The 20,948-nt window shown below is 37.4% G+C and overlaps 1 protein-coding gene across 1 annotated transcript in view; it reads right to left on the bottom strand.

The window, feature by feature from the left end:
* The window catches only part of SKAP1 (src kinase associated phosphoprotein 1), a 276,955-nt gene that overhangs the window by 227,295 nt on the left and 28,712 nt on the right, over positions 1-20,948 (bottom strand). The window contains exon 2 of the mRNA XM_019924939.3: positions 14,488-14,593. Coding sequence (XP_019780498.1) covers positions 14,488-14,593 — 106 coding nt within the window. The remainder of the gene's footprint in view (positions 1-14,487; positions 14,594-20,948) is intronic.

Raw genomic sequence — 20,948 nt, 5'->3', positions numbered from 1 at the left:
ACTTTTATATCTTTCCCATTGGGTTGTAAATTTCTTGGGAATATTTTTTGGGTATCCACAATGTAACATGCCTTGTATTAGGCACTTTTTTATGCATAGCAACAATCCTACAAGGTGGGTGTATTGTATAATTACTCAGTTTATCCTGCTCAAAAATAATTTCCAGGAGGACTGGAAACTGTCATATTCACCACAAAAATGCTTTGCACGCAGTGGATGCTGAATAAACATTTTTTGAATGAATGAAGTAGCATTATTCACTTGTTCTGAAGAAATCGAGCCTCAGTAAGAGGGCTGGCCAAACAATCATACTGCCTGGGCTCAAATCCCAATTCCAAAACCTAACAGCTGTATAACCTTGAGCAAGTTGATTACCTCTCTGAACCTCAGTTTTCTTATCTGCTAAAATGGGGATTATTATAGTATTCACCTCTCACCTGTTGTGAGGATTAAATGAGATAATGTGTGTAAAGCCCTTTGACACTGGGCCTGGCACAGGATAATTGTGTGATGAATGTTAGCTGTGACTGTTATTCTTCAGTTGCAGAGGCAAGAGCCTCTAAAGCCCTCATTCTTTCTGAGGAAAAGGATCCTCTGTTAACTTTATAACACTCAGTGTACCTAGCGCTGTGAATTGCCCGTAACAGAGGTTCAACAGACTTAATTTCCCCAGCACAATCATCTAAGCCAAAAGTTAGACGGAAATCATTAAATAGGGCTAGTGCACCTGAATGTACAATCAAAAACCCCTTAACCCTCCAGGTGAATTTATATTTTAAAAGAGGACTATGAGCCCAAATGAATCTCTAAATGGTGAAACTCCAGGTATGTAACAAATTGAAACCAAACATTTCAGACTGTCTAGAGAAGACACCCGTGGGCAGTGGGCTCCGTGCTGGCTCTGTTCATGAGTCTGGCCACTCACTGGTCCAAGAACTTCTTGAAAAACAGGGATATATCTTCCGTGACACTGTCTTGATCACCTGGCATTATGCCCAGCAAAGATTAAACAAATACCCAATACATATTTGTTAAGTAAATTAACTGCTTCCGGCTTGTAATCCTCACCCTACTCTTAGTTAATTCTATTTCTCTTCACGACCAACATGAAAATCCATCATGGTGACTGATGTTTTGAGAAGGAGGAAGTGAATGGTTTACTCAAGCACCATCACTTTGGAAAGCTAGTCCCACAAATACAAATGTTACTAAATAGTCACAGAGTGTAGATAATCCTGTGTCAGTTCAGTGCAGCTCAGAAAGATAATATTTAAGAAATGGAAGTTGTTCCTAGTCAGTGATACCTCATCTAATGAAGACCTTGAGAATGACCTTCCTTTATTTAAAAAAAACATATTCTAGAAAAATCATCATAAATTACTCAAAGGACTGCTGTATTTCATATCGCTCAAAAATAATTTTACTTTCGTGTGTGTGTGCGCGCGCGCTTAGGCACAGAGTAAAAACACTCCAAATACAGCTGTTTATTTGCATAGAAGTGACCCAAGGCTACAATTAAAGCCTAATTTCCTCCTTCCACATCTCTTTTCCCTGCAATGCTAACTCCTTTCCCACCTGGAAACAAATGTTCTTTGGCTCTTAAATCCCTGCCTCTTTTTAAAAAAGGAAAGGCTCTGATATCAGTGACTTAGGATTAAATACACATTCACTGTGGAGAGTTGAAAAATACAAGTAAATAAAAAGGAGAAATTAAAAATCACTCAAACTCTACTTTCCAGAAATTACTATCATTAACATTTTGGAGTAATTTTTCAGGCATTTTTTTGAAAAAAAAAATATACACAAGCAATTTTTTCACTTACAGTATATCTTATTCTACATCAATACATCTTCTATAGCATAAATGATTAAATTATCTTCTTTTTTTATCTTTGCCCTTTCAACAGAATGGTGGAGCAGAATAAACTGGAACAGAAACTTGAAGCAGAGAACCAGAAAAGAGAATTTTGCAGAGCTCTGAGTAAGACTTTATGAGGGCTAAAGTTTAGCCAGTGACAAAGGGAACAGAAAGGAGAAGACAGATTTAGGATGAAGAATCGATAGACTTGTTGATGGTTTGGGGAGTGAAGAGAGAGGAGGCAGGAATGACTTCCAGGATTCTGCCTTGGGGGCCAGGACCTAGTGAAAGCAGGAATAGACTTTAGGGGTGAGAAGAATATAAAATAATGAGTTCAGTTCTGGACACTCCATCAGTTAGGATTCTTCTGGCTACAATTAACAGAAAACTTCACTGGCAGAGGCTTAAATAAGTAGTTCATTTTTCCTTCAAAACAAAAAGTCTGGAGACAAATGATTCCACGGTTGATGCAGGGGCCCAACAATGGCACGAAGGACCTAGGCCCTTCCCTTATTTCTGCTCTAACACCTTAGAGCACAGTAATGTCTTAAGGTGGCTACTGCATTTCAGTTTTGTTTTTTTTTTTTTTTTTTTTTGTCTCCCAAGAATAAGACTGTCCTGTGAGAGGCTATCAGAAGTTTTCTCCCTATATTTCTTTGGCCAAAACTATATCTTACGTAAACCCTAGACCAACCACTGGCAAAGCAGAATGGCTTTCAGATCATGAGTCATCCCTGGGTTGGTGGGGTTCTGTTGTCCAGGAAGAATGGAGGGTGGCTGCTGGGTAAGCATCCAGCAGGGTCTGCCCCAGCTTTGTGAAGTTTAGGATATCAATAAGACACCCAAAAGGAGCTGTCCAATATGCTGTATGGTGCCTTGGAGAGAGAAGTGCAGTTGAGCTGTAGAATTAGCAGTCATCCACGTACAGGGGAAGTTGTAGAGTTACGGACATGCATGCAACTGCCTACAATGAATGTGGTGAGAAAAGAGGGAAGCCTGAGGGACAGCAGTGAAGAGGGCAGCATAGAAAAACAAGCTCAAGCCAGAGCCTAAAATCAGAGTATAAATGCAAGGAAGAAGGAAAACCAAGAGAGACTATTATCATGGGGACAAATGGAGGGAGAGATATTTTGTTTGTTTTTGTTATTTTTATTTGCTTGTTTGTTTTTACTTTTTGAGGAAAAGGAAGCTATCAATAGTGTCACATGCTGCAGAGAGACCAAATAAGACGAAGATTGAACAGCGTCACCTGGATGTAGCAATTAGCAAGTTACTGGTACTTTGTCAAGAATAACATGATAGGAGCAGAGACTAGATTATAGGGGACTGAAGAGTGGCCAGAGAAGAAGAAACCAGAAATGGCTTGTCTAGGCTTCCATTTCAAGAAGTGTGTCTGTAAAAAAAGAGATACAGGACAGTAGCTAGAGAGGGAATCACTGTGTGGGATGTAATGTTTTTTCTTAATATTAGGAGAGATTTGAGCATATTTATATGATGAATGGAGAGATGTAATCAGGAGACCAAAGCTAAATTTGAGAAAGAGAAGGTCTCTGGGGGGGCAGTGGTAATAGTGGAGTGAAGATGACAACTGTGAGTCATAGCCTCAATCCTCAAATAGTGTGAGGGAAGACTCTGAACTCAAAAGATGACAGAGAGTTGTAAAGCCATGTAGACAAATCTCAAAAGGGAAGAGGTGTGGGATAAGATTGTACAGTAAAAGTCTAGAAGTGACAGCAAGGAGCTTGAAGGATGCCAACAGCACTTCTGGAAAATGAGCAAGTTCTATTTAAAATGACTGCAAGCAAAAGAGTGTCCTGAAGAAGAACCATGTTTTACTTGGGCAGGGATGGAGAAAAGAGGTTGAGGATATCATGGAATTTGATTATAGTAGAACATGGATTCTAGGAAACACAGGGGAAAGGATTAGAAGAGAAGTCCTCAGGAAAGATGAGATGGTGGAGACAAGGAAGTGCAAAGCTTTATAGGAAGGATGATGACCAAAGGCAGAGGACTTTCGATGGATCATGGCTGGAATGACTGGCACCCAGGCTCCAACAGAACTCCAATACATGATCAGCAGCCTTGTAACCTTATACCACAGACTGTTAGAGAAATGTTATCACATGAGACGTCTGAAGAGATGGACACCGTCTTTACAAATGGCTCTGTATCCCCTAATGCTCAATAAAAAGAAAGCATCCTATTTCTGGAAAAGAATATGTGGGGTTAGCTACTGAACAGCAACTTTCATAATATAGAGGGTCTCGTGTTCTAGTGTTTAGCCTAGGACTGGAGAACATATTTATAACAGTTTTCCCCCATTCGTTCAACTCATGTTACTGTGCTCATATCATAAACCAGTACCATTACAGACTTTTTTTTTTAAATGAACATCCATGCCTTTAAGGAGTTATAATCTCCAGAAATATGTATTCTGAATTTTAAGAAATTGAATTTAAAATGAGCTTAAAAGTGGTAAGTGGTAGAGCAGTGCTTCTCAAATGTTTATGTGCATACAAATGATCTTGGGATCTTAGTAAAATGCAGATTCTGATCCAGTGGGTCTGATTCAGGGGAGCCTGAGATTCTACATTTCTAACAGCTTGCCAGGTGATGTTGATGTTGCTGATCCACGGGCCACTCCTGGAGTATCAAGAAGCTAAGACTCTAGCAAAAAAGATTTCTTGCTTTACCTTTTCCATGTACACTGACCTATAAAGTCCTAAGAATTTTTCCTCTTTTTTTTTCCTTGCTAACTCTCTTATCCATCCTTTTTTTTTTTTTTTCCTAATAAAAAAGGGGGTTAGGGTAGAAAACCTTACAAAAAGCTTTTTCTTCTAAGCAACTATTAGCTACACACACCGTTTTCATGAACGTGCCAAACATCTATCTCCCGATCAAATACTTTTGCGGAACCTCTACTATTTCAGGCAGGGCATCTAGATAGTCAGTAAAAGAATAGAGAGACTGGGAGCGGCAATTAATTCTAGTTATGCCATATGGCAGTAGAGAACACTGGCTGGAACCTGAAAACTCAATTTCACAAGTCTTACTTATTCTGAATTTTAATCATTATAGGATCAGCAAACATATGCCTACCAAGCTGCTCCCTTTACACAAAATTTTAAAGAATAATCATGTTGCACACTCGAAAATGATTGGTTTTTCCCAAATGGACTTAAAATTTCTCTCCTACCAGATTCTCAAAATAAAGTAGCTGCTGACAGCTCCAGTTTAATCTGCCTGTTAAATAAAATCTTCAAACAGTACTTTTAACAAATAGCATTGCTTGCTTTCTTACCATTTTCATCGTCAGCTCACAATTTTGCACAAGTATAATTTTCTCCGGTTCCAGATTCCTCAGCCCTGGGGCTGGTTCAGGTGGTGGCCCTCCTGTCCCTGTGAACTCCCTCCATCGTGTCTGTCACTGCTGAGACACCCATCCCCACCACATTCTCTCCATTTCACCTCTCTCCAGAATGGAGACATTATCATTTTCAACACATACTCCATCCCCCGTCGTCTTAGAGCTAAGATACCTTCATCTCTTGTACATCTAATAATTTCAAGATAAGGACAGAAAAAGCAGTTCTTGTTCTGTGAACTTTTGTCTCTGGTGCTTGAGAGACTGTCCTAATATCCCCTGAACATGTTTTAGTGATAACATTTACTGCACCAGGGCCAAAATGATTTTCTGCCACTTTCAATTCTAGTTCAATAAAAGAATAAGAGCTTTGTTTCTAACCTCTGTCATTTTTAATACCATAAAATGATTTTAAAAATGTAAAATTGAGTTCCATTTCCTACTGGACTACCAATCTCATATTAGCTTTCCTTTTATCAAATTTATGAGAAAAGTCAGAAATTGCCTTTCCTTAAAAAAGATCAAAATTTCAGGATCTCCTGGGCAGAATGTTTGAATTGAATTTCAGCTCTCAATAATTGCTGGCCTGGAAGTTTTAAAGAAGTATAAAAGTTAGATACTTAAAGTTAGTAATGTCAGAAATAACAAACTGGAGGATTATCCCTTAGTCTACTATCATCCGGAAATAATAAAGTTATTCTCAGAAAATTATCATCCTAAAAAATCACAAACATGTTTATTACATTTCCAAATTGAGGAAGTCTATGGTTTTCTGAAACAATGGTGAATGAAGTCCATGGTTTCTGAACTGCAAAGTGAAACAAATAATGTTTTTTGAAACATCATATTATAAAATGTTTCAAATATGCATAAAAGGTGAAAGAACACCCATATATGTGTATATCCACAACCTAGACTCTATGATTCATATTTTGTTATATTTGTTTTGTCACTTATCCATCCGTCCATCTTTTTTGTTGTTGTTTATATCTATATCTATATTTATATTTTTAAACATCTTTATTGGAGTATAATTGCTTTACATTGTTGTGTTAGTTGTTGTTGCATAACAAAGTGAATCAACTATACATATACATATATCCCCATATCCCCTCCCTCTTGCGTCTCCCTCCCACCCTCCCTATCCCACCCCTCTAGGTGGTCACAAAGCACTGGGCTGATCTCCCTGTGCTATGCAGCTGCTTCCCACTAGCTACCTATTTTACATTTGGTAATGTATATATGTCAATGCCACTCTCTCACTTCGTCCCAGCTTACCCTTCCCCCTCCCCGTGTCCTCAAGTCCATTCTCTACATCTGTGTCTTTATTCCTGTCCTGCCTCTAGGTTCTTCAGAACCTTTTTTTTTTTTTTTTTTAGATTCCATATATATGTGATAGCATACAGTATTTGTTTTTTCCTTTCTGACTTACTTCACTCTGTATGACAGACTCTAGGTCCATCCACCTCACTACAAATAACTCAATTTCGTTTCTTTTTATGGCTGAGTAATATTCCACTGTATATAAGTGCCACATCTTCTTTATCCATTCATCTATCGCCATCCGTCTTGTTTTTGATGCATTCCAAAATAAACTGCAGACATTGCTACACTCTAGAATGTGTATATAATTAACTAAATTTCAATATTTATTTACAGTTCCTTTAAACCAATAAGCTTTTGAAAGATGCCAATTCCTTTTTTTTTTTTTTTGGAATGGCTTGGCTAAGTAAACTATGCAACCAATTAGAAATTCTACATTCTAAATCCCAACCTTTTATTAATTCTCCTACTTTGAGTAATTTCTCATATCTCAGTTCTCTCATCAACAAAAGAACAAAGGCACTTGGTCGACATGGTATAAAATCTTGATTACCGAATTGTAAAATGGACGTTGTGGTTATGGCAGAATTCACAAATGAGAGACACTAACTAATATAACTTAGAGAAATAGCTTATTGGAGATTATCCAACTTTATGTGGGCATAAAGTTTTCTGTAAATTATAATGAGAACTCAACAAGGCTCACAAACTCAGGAGAAATCTTCAGTTTGAGCATTTAATGATAATGCATCTTATATAAGCCACACTGTATCCATGATAAAACCAGTTGAGGCTGGATTATTGAAGACTGAGTCACTCCAAGTGCGAATTTCAAAACAAAGCACTAGCATCAAATTGGAATTTTCTTGGCTTTGCAAAGCCGTAGTATTACTGGCTTGTAAACTCCCTATTAATTAACTGCAGTAAGAGCTGCCACAGGGATAGCTGCCCCTTCCTTTATGAGCTGCTTATCCCCCTACACTGATTTTTTTTCTTTTGGAAGATTGGCCCTGGAAGGGGCATCCTTTGAAGCCTGAAGAATCAAAGCTGCTGCAAAGCACTGCTGAGAGTTTCGAAAGAAATATGAAGAAACTACATTGGACCTGGGGCGACAGGCTGAGATCTTCCCAAACAGGTCAGCAGTTGGTCTGTAAAATATTCCCATTGCCAAGGAGGCAGTGACATCTTGTGTAAATCAAAAATGAAAACCCTAAGATATCTCATTTCCATTTTAAATGCATGGGGGTTGAATATGGATATCTAGCACTCAAGAAGTTCCTGTGGGATTGATTTTTTTCCCATCTTCTCTGAGCCCTTTGCTGAGCGTAATAAGAAGGACCGCATTTCATTATCAACCCTGCTAGCGCTGCACTTCAGGGAGACTAGATGAGGCTACACAGTGGGAGAGAAGATCTGGCTTCCAGAGAAGAAATGATTCACATGGTGTGGTTATAAAAACCCACTTTAGGCCCAACTCATTTGCAACAGAATCATGAAATAAAATTAAATCCCAAGGAAATGAAATTTCCTGCATCACTTTGCAAATTAAAAAAAAAAAAGAAAAATCATAGTGATACCATAAAAGGAATCAAATAGAGGTTTCAAGGTTTGGTTGGTAATGTTTGCATTTTTGTAATATTTGGAAAAAAAATAATTCCAAACAATATTTTGGGGGAAGCAACTTGAAAAGAAAACACAAGATCATGGTTAGGAGAATCTTCAATTGAATCATCAATGTTATAGAAAAAACAGAACAAAGAGTTTGGCTCCTGACAGCTGACCCAGTGCTCTTGCATTTCTCTTCCCTTTGCTCCAGTTTCAGTGTAACACAGGAAGTGGATACAGAGTGGATCTATAACAGCAATAAGAGAAAACGAGCAAATAAGAGAAAACCACAACCAGGAAGGCCTCACGCCACAAGTTTCTGGAGATCCACAAATAAGATGAATACAGAGAGGCATTGTTTTCCAGTGGCTTTCTATAAGCAGAGAAAATAATACAGCACTGGGACAAAAGACTAGCTCCAGATCAAATGAGACTTAAAATCAAGGCCAAAGTAAACAGTGGTAAAATGAAGACAATAATTTCATATAAATGATCTTTTCACACAATGTATGAATTAAGAGCCCCCATTTACAGACAGATAGAAAATCTTCTAGTATTAAAAAATTGACACGGAGGATTTTCTGAGACCTTCCAAGACAAATCCATTTTGAGTAGATAATAGGAATGTGCCCAAGTGTTAATGACGGCTATAATTCTATCAGGAGTAAAGCAAATTTCAGCAACCTAACTATATGGCTAAAGAGTGGTGCTCAGCTTATTATTCTAATGGGTCAGTCCAACCTGAAGGGCATAAGCTCAGTTATCTGCCTGCCTCCCAGGTCTCATTTCAAAATTCCTTTCATTCTAGATAGAACATTTTATTCTGTTTAATAAGTACAGTACTGGGATTTTTTTTTTTTTTTGCGGTACGCGGGCCTCTCACTGCCGTGGCCTCTCCCGCTTCAGAGCACAGGCTCCGGACGCGCAGGCCCAGCGGCCATGGCTCATGGGCCCAGCCGCTCCGCGGCACGTGGGATCTTCCCAGACAGGGGCACGAACCCGCGTCCCCTGCATCAGCAGGCGGACTCTCAACCACTGCGCCACCAGGGAAGCCCAGTACTGGGAATTTTTAATAAAAAGGTTTGAAAGAAACAAGCTTTTTTTTTTTAAAAAAAAAAAACCCACTTACTAAAAAATTATATATCACAGTTACTTATATATAAAATATTTATTTTATGGGATGACCAAAGGGAGAGGCTTCTGCCCACTAACACCACCATAATAGCCCAGTGTAGAAGAAAACAAAAATGGATCGATTTAATCTTAAAGCTGGTACCAAATCCAAGATACCTGCATAAGTGAAAGAATAAACAAAATAATCATCATCATAAAATTAAAAGGAGAGTTACACATTTCCAGGATGCTTTGAAAGTACAGGAGACTTGCTATGAAACAACATATAATACAATGATCTTCCTTTCCAGGCTAAGCCAAGGGACCAACAGCAGGTATTATTATATCAGTCTCTCCTGTAGAGCATTTCAGACTAAAAGAGCAACAAATATAATCCCTCACTACCCCCAGTAAGTGTGTCTCCAAAAATCTTTAACACGATTGTGAAATCTCAACATGCACTCACTAATTAACAGAAAACGAGTACAGGAATTTGGCATATAATTGATCAGTTTAAAGCCCTGAAGTTATTTCGGGTTTTTGTTTTTCTTTCTTGGTTAAGGATGAGAGGCAGAGATAGGACTGAAAAAGGAAGAAATGAATTTTTAACTTTCAAGATGTGGTCAAATTATTGCTATGACTTCTGAGCCTTTTCAAAGCTCTTTAAACTCAGATGGATTGCACAAGTACCTACTACTCTTTTTTGTGTGTGTGTTGGCACTGAAACTCCAGTGTAGCAAAATGAACAACAGAAAGAGATGTTATAAGCAAATATTTAAACTTGTAACACAGATGTACCAACAACACATTCCACATTTCTTCTCTTGATAAGCACACTTCATCTGACTGTTTTTGTTTGGGGCTTTTTAGCTCAGTAACGAGCACTTGGGAAAAGTAACACTCTCTGTGTAATTAATGGTAATGATATTTAGTCTACCCCTTCGAAAATCTTGCTCCCAAGAGTTATATTGGACTAACTCCTTGTCTTTCTTCCTACAATACAAAGACACAAGAACAATATATTCTTAAACTAAATCCTGTTTTAAAGCTAAATCCATGTTAAGCTGACAAGAAAAACTTGAAATTCCCAAAGAGAACTGGAATTATTTTTATGATATTTTTACCAATGTATCATGTTTCATGCAGAGCTATATGCTAACCACCCACAATGAGACATGTTCGAGATATTCTTTCAGTCTGTACTTTAAAAGTCCTGGTTTTGTGGGTTTTGTGCTCTAATCCTGTTACATAGTTATTTCTTTATTTCTTTCCATTTCAATATGCTACTAATCTACCTGTCTCTTTTGGGAACTCCTTTAAATTTCACAAAAGGAAATAATACTCCCAGTTTGTTTCCATTGGCTCTGGCCTTCACTTCCAACAGCGAGCACAAATGACTAGCTGTTCCAAAACGAGCCATCAAGAGAGAATTTATTCCTACCTCTGTAATAAAAATATTCTATTTTCTTCATCCCTCCCCTGACTCTCAATGTATTCTTGCTGTCAGGTGGCCTCCCCTGAATCAAACTTAAGAAATGCTCAACTGTTTCTGCAAATGCATAAGAATGCCATCAAACGTCTGAGTGTAGATCAAGTCTGCTTCATTCCAGGTGTCTCACAGCTGGTGCTGGTACTGCAGTGACCACCATAATAAAACAGCAGGAGCCTCTGCCTGGCTTTCATCCTAATCATTCTCTAAAGAGCTCAGTGAAAACTTGGACTCAGAAAGTGAAAGCCGTTAGTTTTAGGGAGAAGGTTTAAATGAGGAGGCAGTGTGAAGAAGAGCAATGAACATCGCAGCTCAGGACATCAAATACCACAACAGGACTTCATTTCCTTGGACTTACAGAAATCGTTATCCTTTTTTTATTTTGTCTTACATGAAAAACATTATCCTTCATTGGTAACACTTTTAAGCCTCCCCCCCCCCAAAAAAACCTATAACGATAGAACTACAGATATGATTTTAAGTCTGGGAGGACAGAGAATAGTGAAGCTACCTGTACTGAAAAACAGATGAGCACTTGGACATCCATGACTCGACACAACTGTCATTTCCTGGGGTCGGTCACTCTAGGCAACAGAAGGGTGGCAAATGGCACATAACAACTGTGATGGAGTCAGATGCTTTGATTTACAGTGAGTCCACAGCCATGCAAACAGCACTGAATTCTGAGCCACCATAAAAATTAGGGCCAAGCCCCTAGAATTAACCAAAAATCAGAGCCAGTGCTATTTTCACTTCTCTCAACCCTTTTCATTCTCAAGCAGCACAGTATTGAGGAAAGAATTAAAGGAATTAAAGCGAGGACACAACAAAGATAGAGTGGAAAGTTGGGGGAGGAATATATGTATGTATGGTATTTACATTTATCTAGTGTCTTTCCGAGATTATCCTGCTAGATTTCTTACCCACCTTCCAAATAAGCCGTAATGTGCCAAATCAATAGTTTTATACAGGTTCCTACCCTCCCCCACAAATTTACCAAACCCCTAAAATTTTATTGCTTTAATATGACTAAAGATAAAACTTTTTAAGTGACTTTAAGTCTTTTGATGTTACTTGGCAACTTGCCATATACATTTAACTCTCAAGTTTGATGACTTCCAAATTTCTTTTCACACCCAGCCTCTGGGAGAGATACAACTTCCACACAAAAAAGTAAATGTGGCTGGCATTGTACCAGCTTTCAGTGCTTTCACACCAGCTGGTTTCAATACAGGCATAACATCAACCAGCCATACATGGGGCTATAGATGCAACGTGGCTGAAAAAGAGGATTCAGTAAGACAAGGGTTACATTAACGGGATGATGATTGAACGGGCAAATGTAAGACAATTTCAAACAGCTTGCCAAAGGAAAGTCTCATTTTTCCATTTTCTTGTACAGTATCTAATTTCTGGCTCCTCATTTCCTCCTGATCTGATAATTATGAAATTCTAAATAAAGTGTCATCTTTCTTGCAACAAATCAATGAACAGAAAGCTCCCATCAACAATGCAGATGTTTCCTAAAACTCCTGCTGATTATTTCCTGAATGTCTATCCCACAAACCACACAGCAAGTCCTCTGAGAACAAGGAACCCTCTCTACCTCATAACAAATACAGCTTCTATGTGTGCGAGCATGGGTATGTGTGTATGAGTGTATGAGTGTGTGTATGGACTTAAAAAGAGGACTAAGAAGTAATATGTAAGGGATAACAGTGAGTCACCACAAAATCACCTTTTATTATCAATTTCAGATTGAAATTTAGTCCCTTCCAAGTTCTGTGGTACAAATATGGGAAAGGAGAATTCCTACTCATTGTATATTTGTCTCTACAGATGCAGTAAAATTGTTTTTACATTCCTTATCACAGATTTATACCATTAACAACGTTAAAAGGTATCACCATTTATACCATTAATACAACATACACAATTATATTATGGCCAACCCTCTCCCTATAATACAGTTTAAAATAATTCTACCTTTGTTCTTCGTGCCATCCTTATAATAATCCTAAAATACAAAGGTCAACTTTGTATTAAAAAAATAAAAAATTCTATAAGTTACTAACTGAGCCTTCAGGTACACAACTAAGCCTAAACTTATCTACTAATAAAGTAACATTATGGGGAAGTTTGTTTTAAACACTCTTCCAGCCTACCATAAATTATAGATATTCTCATTTTGCAAAAAGCTCCCATCTTTTGCATTCTGTTTGTTTCAATTATTCAGGGCAACCCAGGCTGATAATTACACAGTCCCCAGTTGCTGAGTAAAAGTGACGTTTAATTAGCCAGCAGGAATGATCGATTAAGATCCAGCAGGGCATCTTGTGAGGTTCTCGCACATTCCTGGAAGGAATATATTCTGGCTGTGCCCTTTGAAAGGATAAAACTCCTTGCTTGCTTCTAAGGAGTTTCAATGAGGCTTCTAAAGTAGATGCTAAGATTGGTCAGCCACACAAATTAAATTCCAGGTATAAGGACTTTCCTGGTGGTCCAGTGGTTAAGACTCCGTGCTCCCCGGCTTCCCTGGTGGCGCAGGGGATAAAGAATCTGCCTGCCCATGCAGGGGCCACAGGTTCGATCCCTGGTCCGGGAAGATCCCACATGCCGTGGAGCAACTAAGCCTGTGTGCCACAACTACTGAGCCTGCACTCTAGAGCCCGTGAGCCACAACTACTGAAGCCCACGTGCCACAACTACTGAAGCCCATGTGCCTGGAGCCCCTGCTCCACAACAGGAGAGGCCACCTCAATGGGAAGCCCGCGCACCACAACGAACAGTAGCCACTGCTCGCTGCAGCTAGAGAAAGCCCGTGTACGGCAACTAAGACCCAACACAGTCAAAACAACAACAACAACAAAAAAAAAAAACAAACTCCGTGCTCCCAACGTGGGGAACTAAAATCCCACACGGTGCAGCCAAAAAAACAAACAAAAAAACAAATCCCAGGCATATCCCTGCAGTTGCTCTCCCTTTACTAAAAGTACTCAGTTCAAACATTCTGAATCACATTGCCTCCAAGTTGGAAAACACGTAAAGTAACACTCTCTTATCCCCAACTCTCGTTCAGTTACCACATTTCAAGCAAGAGGTGGTCGGGAAGTATATTGTAAAGGAAAATTTTTATTTCTTCCACCATCAAGCAAGTGTATGCATCTGTCAGGTGCTCACATTCTAAAAGGTACAAATTAGGTCAGGGCTTTTAATTTAAAAAAACCAAAAAACTTAATGAGCATGATATTCCAATCAGTCTGAGACTAAGACATTCTACTATGCTCAGAGAATCAACTGGATAAGTCCAGTTTAAGTTTTCTATTAGGAAAGGACATGTGGATATAAAATCAAGACCAAAAATCCTAACGAAAATTACCTCATACTGCTTAACATCTTCCCTTTCAGTAATTTGGACAAGCATAAATATTTAGCTTTTCACACATTTTGCAAAAGTGTTCAATAAAGACTAACATAACAATCCAAAGCAGAAAGCAGAATAATTTTTTTAACATACATAATTATCAAAATATTTCCATTTTGGTAAACTACCCTAAATATGCCTGCCTACCTCCAGTGCAATTCAGTATACATTTATTAAGCCTCTACCAAGTATAAAGAACTATGATAGGTGTGTCTTATTTTGCTAATTTATATACAATTAAAGTAGATTTTACTGATTATAAATTGTTTTAAAGCTTATGAAGAAGAATAATGGAACCGGTTTATACAAACCTAGCTTTGATTTGCTGCAAGCCCCGTAGAATATGGTCTCTGTTGTCCCTTGCACCAGCACTAAGGTTCTCATTCCGCAAAACTTCTCCCAGGAACTCCTCAGTATCTAAAAGAAAAGGAAAGTTGATCAATGGAAAAGAAAAAGTACTAAGGGAGAAGGAGGAAAATCTGAAGGACTAAGAAACAGGTATTATTTTCTCTTTAAAAACTTTGAAGTTGTAGAACGAGGGGAATGTAATTAATGCCACAGAACTGTACACTTAATAGTGGTTAAAATGGTAAATTTTATGCTACACATATTTCACCAGAATAAAAAATAAATAAAACTTTATATATGCCTGTAAATGACATTTTCTGATAATCCAAGACCTTGCTATGAATTTAGAAAGCTAATGCATATATTAACCATAAGAAATAACTATTTTCTAAACCATCTTAAAGAAACATTCAAATATTAATTATCACCGATGGCAGAGGGTGGACTGTCAGTTTCATAAACATGTAAACATTACAAACAAGTCACAAGCCAATAGAAGCTAGAGAGAAATACCAGTAAATAGAACTGAAATTTAAAATAGAGCTGAACTGCAAAATCAAGAACAAAAAGGGCAGGCATTCAAAGAAGAAAAATTAATTAGCAGATGCATCATTAATGAAAACGACAATGCAACCAATTGAAGGAACCCACATGGAAAAGAAAAAATGTGTCCAAGAGAAGGAAACTGCAATTATGTGAGCATAATTATATATTATTTCTATACATGATAGAAATATATAATATGGAACAAATGATGTTATGTTAAAAGAAATTGGGGGGCATTTACAAATTTTCAAAGACAAAATAAACTGATAATGATTATAATTGCCAGAAATGCTAGCTATACACTTTATTATGCATAAAATAATTATAATCCCTAAAAAGCATATAAATAACATGGTTAAAAATTTCCACTTCCAAAAATATGAAACTGTATTATATATACTATCAAGATAATGTTATGAATTTATACAGTTGGGTTACATAAGCATACTTAAAATTTTGTTTTACATTCACACCACTCAACAACACCAAACAAAAAAATCCTAGATAGCCATTACCAGAACTTCTGATGGGGTATAAGATGTACTTTTGATGAAGTTCTGGAAGTAAAAATTTCACTGAGGACCACCATCAACTTCCAAGACCTGCATCACATTTATTGCATATGTCATTTAATAGGTTCCTCCAAGTTCCTCTAAAGGCTAAAGAATGAAAAAATGAGTTTAATTAAAAGGTAAAAAATAAATGCTATCAATTAATGTAATATACCATGTTAATAGGATAAAGGACAAAGACCATGTGATCATCTCAATAGATGCAGAAAAAGCATTCGACAAAATTCAACAGCACTTCATGATAAAAAAGCACTCAACAAACTAGGAATAGAAGGAAATTTCCTCAGTCTCATAAAGACCATCTACAAAAAACCCACTAACATCACAATGGTGTGTAAAAATTAATAAATAGAACCCTCATTTTAAGTAAGTCAGGATACCAGAAGAGGGAGCGCTCACGCCCTACCCATAGATGTCAATCGCAGACCCAATAGGAAGAGATGTACCTTTGTAACTCCAACAGGAAGAATGTTGATACTTTACTACCCAGAAGGAGGAAGGAAAAATTTCTCCTTGCCCTGCAGGAGCCCAGCCAATGAGAGACTGTTACACAACTCAGCCAATGAAAAGCCATTACACTTTGAACTCCCAGTTTTCTCCAATGGATTCTTGGTTTATAATAGCCCCTCCCAACTCCTTCTTCTCCTCTATAAAAGAAAGTTCCTCTCTTCTGTTCTCTGGATTTGCCTGTGGATCACCATAGATTGCACGTCCTGAATTGCAAGTCTTTGCTGTTCCCAAATAAACCCATTTTGCTGGTAAAATAACTGGTTGTTTGATTGTTTTAGGTCAACAAGTGAAAGACTGAATGCTTCCTCCCTGCTTCTAAGATCAGCAGCAAGACAAGCTGCCTCCTCTCACCACTTATACTTAACATTGTACTGGTGCTGGCCAGGGCAATTATGCAAGAAATGAAATTAAAAGAGTCTAAATTAGAAAGGAAGAGGTAAAACTATCTCTACTTGCATATGACATAATCTTGTATAAAGAAAACCCTAAGGAATCCATTGAAAAACTATTAGGTCTAATAAATGAGTTCAGTAAGTTTGCAGGATACAAGATTAATACACAAAAATCAGTTGTAATGGGACTTCCCTGGTGGTCCAGTGGTTAAGAATCCACCTTCCAATGCAGGGGATGCGGGTTCGATCCCTAGTTGGGGAACTAAGATCCACATGCCACAGGGCAACTAAGCCTGCGAGCCACACCTAGAGAGGCTGCGCACTCTGGAGCCCGCACGCCACAACTAGAGAAGCCCACGTGCTGCAATGAAGACCCAGTGCAGCCAATAAATAAATATTTTTAAAAATCAGTTGTATTTCTATATAGTAGCAATGAAAAAATGAAAATTAAATTAGGAAACTTCCATTTAAGATAATGTAAAACAGAATTAAATACTTAGCAATAAATTTAGCAAGAGAAGTATAAAACTTAAACTCTGAAAACTATAAAATATTATTGAAAGAAATTAAAGGCCTAAATAAATGGGAAGAATCTCATGTTCATATATGAGACTTACTGCTATTAATATGGGAATATTTCCATATTAATCTAAAGATTCAATGCAATCTCTATAAAAATCTCAGCTGGCTTTTTTTCAGAAATTGACAAGCTAATCCTATGATTCATTTAGAAATCCAAGAGACCCAGAATATCCAAAACAATTTTGAAAAAGAAGAACAAATTTGGAGGATTCACATTTTCTGATTTCAAAACTTACTACAAAGCAACAGTAATCAAGACAATACAATACTGGCATAAAAACAAACACAGGTCAAAGGAAAAGAACTGGGAATCTAGAAGTAACCTCTCACATTTATAGTCAATAAATTTTTGATAAGGATGCGAAGACAATTCAATGGAAAAGAATAGTTTTTCAACAAATGGTGCTGGAACGACTGAATATCCACATGCAAAAAAATGAAGTTGGACACCTACCTCACAAAATATACAAAAATTAACTCAAAATGCATCACATTTTGAGTTAATAAAAAGTAAAAGCTAAAACTATTAGAAGAAAATAGGCATAAATCCTTGTGACCTTGGATTAGATAATAGTTTCTTAGATATGATGCCAAAAGAACAAGCAACAAAAGAAAAAATTGGACATCAAAAATGAAAAACTATTGGGGACTTCTCTGTGGTTAAGACTTCACCTTCCAATGCAGGTGGTACAGATTCGATCCCTATTCGGGGAGCTAAAATCCCATATGCCTCACAGCCAAAACACCAAAACATAAAACAGAACATTATTGTAACAAATTCAATAAAGACTTTAAAAAAATGAAAAACTATTGTAGTTCAAAGGGTGCTATCAAGAAAGTGAGAAAAATTTTGCAAATCATATATCTGATAGGAGACATATGCAGAAGTATAAAAAGCTCTTACAACTCAATAATAAAAAGACAAATAACCCAATCTTAAAACAAGCAGAGAATCTAAATAGACATTTATCCAAAGAAGATATACAAATGACCAATAAACAAATGAAAAGATGCTCAACATCAGTTGATACCAGGAAAATGAACCACAATGAGGTACCACTTTACATCCACTAGGATGGCTACAGTTAAGAAGATGGACAATAACAAGGGCTGTCGAAGATGGAGAGAAATTACGACCCTCATACATTGCCAGTGGGAATATAAAATGGTGCCGCCATTTTGTAAATGTCTGGCAGTTCCTCAAAAGGCTGGACAGAGAGTTACCATATGACCCAGCAATTCCACTACTAGATATTACCCAAGAGAAATGAAAACAGGTGTTCAAACAAAAACTTGTACACAAATGTTCATGGCAGCATTATTTTTTTAAACATCTTTATTGGAGTATAATTGCTTTACAATGTTGTGTTAGTTTCTGATGTATAACGAAGTGAATCAGCTATTTGTATACATATATCCCCATATACCCTCCCTCTTGCATCTCCCTCCCACCCTCCCTATCCCACCCCTCTAGGTGGTCACAAAGCACCGAGCTGATCTCCCTGTGCCATGCAGCTGCTTCTCACTAGCTATCTATTTTACACTTGGTAGTGTATATATGTCAATGCCACTCTCTCACTTCGTCCCAGCTTACCCTTCCCCCTCCCCATGTCCTCAAGTCCATTCTCTACATCGACGTCTTTATTCCTGTCCTGCCCCTAGGTTCATCAGAACCTTTTTTTTTGTTTTAGATTCCATATATATGTGTTAACATACGGTATTTGTTTTTCTCTTTCTGACTTACTTCACTCTGTATGACAGATTCTAGGTCCATCCACCTCACTACAAATAACTCAATTTTGTTTCATTTTATGGCTGAGTAATATTCCATTGTATATATGTGCCACATCTTCTTTATCCATTCATCTGTTGATGGACACTTAGGTTGCTTTCATGTCCTGGCTATTGTAAATAGTACTGCGATGAACACTGTGGTACATGTCTCTTTTTGAATTATGGTTTTCTCAGGGTATATGCCCAGGAGTGGGACTGCTGGGTCATACGGTAGTTCTATTTTTAGTTTTTTAAGAAACCTCCATAGTGTTCTCCATAGTGGCTGTATAAATTTCCATTCACACCAACAGTGCAAGAGGGTTTCCTTTTCTCCACACCCCCTCCAGCATTCCTTGTTTGTAGATTTTTTGATGATGGCCATTCTGACTGGCGTGAGGTGATACCTCATTGTAGTTTTGATTTGCATTTCTCTAATGATCAGTGATGTTGAGCATCCTTTCATGTGTTTGTTGGCAATCTGTATATCTTCTTTGGAGAAATGTCTATTTAGGTCTTCTGAGCAGCATTATTCTTAATAGCCAATATGTGGACAAAACCCAAATGTCCATCGACTGATGAACAGATAAATAAAATGTGGCATATCTATACAATGGAATATTATTCAGCAATAAAAAATGAAATGCTACAATACAAATAAACCTCTGAAATCATTATTTCACCAAACAAAAGAAACCAGTCACAAGGGCTACATATTGTATAATTCCATTTACATGAAATATACAAGATAGGCAGAAATCTACAGAAACAGAAAGTAGGTTAGCGGATGCCTAGGGCTGTGGGAGAGATGGAGGCAGATTAGAGAATGAAAGCTAAGGGGGTTCAAGTTTTCTTTGGGGATGATGAAAATGTTCGAAAATTTATCTTGGTGATGATTGCACAACTCTGTGAATACTATACTAAAAGCCATTGGATTGTACACTTTAAATAGGATGGGTAGGGTGTATGGCATAAGAACTATATCTCAATGAAGCTGTTAAAAAATATAAATGGGGCTTCCCTGGTGGCGCAGTGGTTGAGAGTCCGCCTGCCGATGCAGGGGACTTGGGTTCGTGCCCCAGTCGGGGAAGATCCCACATGCCGCGGAGCAGCTGGGCCCGTGAGCCATGGCCGCTGAGCCTGCGCGTCCGGAGCCTGTGCTCCGCAACGGCAGAGGCCACAACAGTGAGAGGCCCGCATACCACAAAAAAAAAAAAAAAGATGAATGCATAAATGAACAAATTACAATATCTACACATATCCTTCTGAAATTTCAAGACTGAAGGAAAATGAAAACATTCCTCAAGCACCGACATGGAAAAAAATAAGTAGTCTACAAAATAAGAGTCAAAATGGCCTCTCCACAAAATAAGCACTAGAAGATGAAAGTTTTAAAGGAAAAATACTGTGCTCAAGAATTCTAAGCATAGTCAAGATGTTGGTTATATAAAATGAAGGAGACCAACAAAACATTTTCAAACAGTTGTGGCTCTGAATTTCTACCACCTACATTCTTTCCTGAAGAAAATCTTTTCAAGGACACACTGATCAACAGAAAGAGGTGGTGATGAAATTCAAAACAGCCAAATAAGTTAAATCTAGATACTTGTGGTTAAGTATAGTTTAAAACTTATTTTAAAAAGTAATTCTTAATTAAGACGTTTGTAAAAAAAAATGTAATAAGCATCTGAATACATTTAGAAAAGGAATAGAGAAGAAGAAAAACGTGCTAAATTACTTATTTACATAGGGCTAATGGGTACTATTCCATCCTGGACAGTGATAATTAAAGCAAATGGGTTCAACTATGATTTTTCAAACACTAATGTAATAAAAGTAGAACAAAAGATTTTAAAAATATTCAATATAATAAAATATAGAAAAAAGAGAAAAATGTAGCAAAACAGATAAAACTCATAAGATTATATATCACTGATGACAATAATTGTGAAATTATAATTACCACGTACTGAGAAAACAATCTGTGTAAAATATTATAAAATGTGACCAGCATTGTACAGAGTGACAGATTTACAGACTTCAATATTTCCA

Source organism: Tursiops truncatus, chromosome 20 (assembly GCF_011762595.2).
Source record: "Tursiops truncatus isolate mTurTru1 chromosome 20, mTurTru1.mat.Y, whole genome shotgun sequence".
Taxonomy (NCBI): domain Eukaryota; kingdom Metazoa; phylum Chordata; class Mammalia; order Artiodactyla; family Delphinidae; genus Tursiops; species Tursiops truncatus.
The sequence above is the reverse complement of the archived record's forward strand: the minus strand, read 5'-3'. Positions and strand labels throughout refer to the sequence as shown.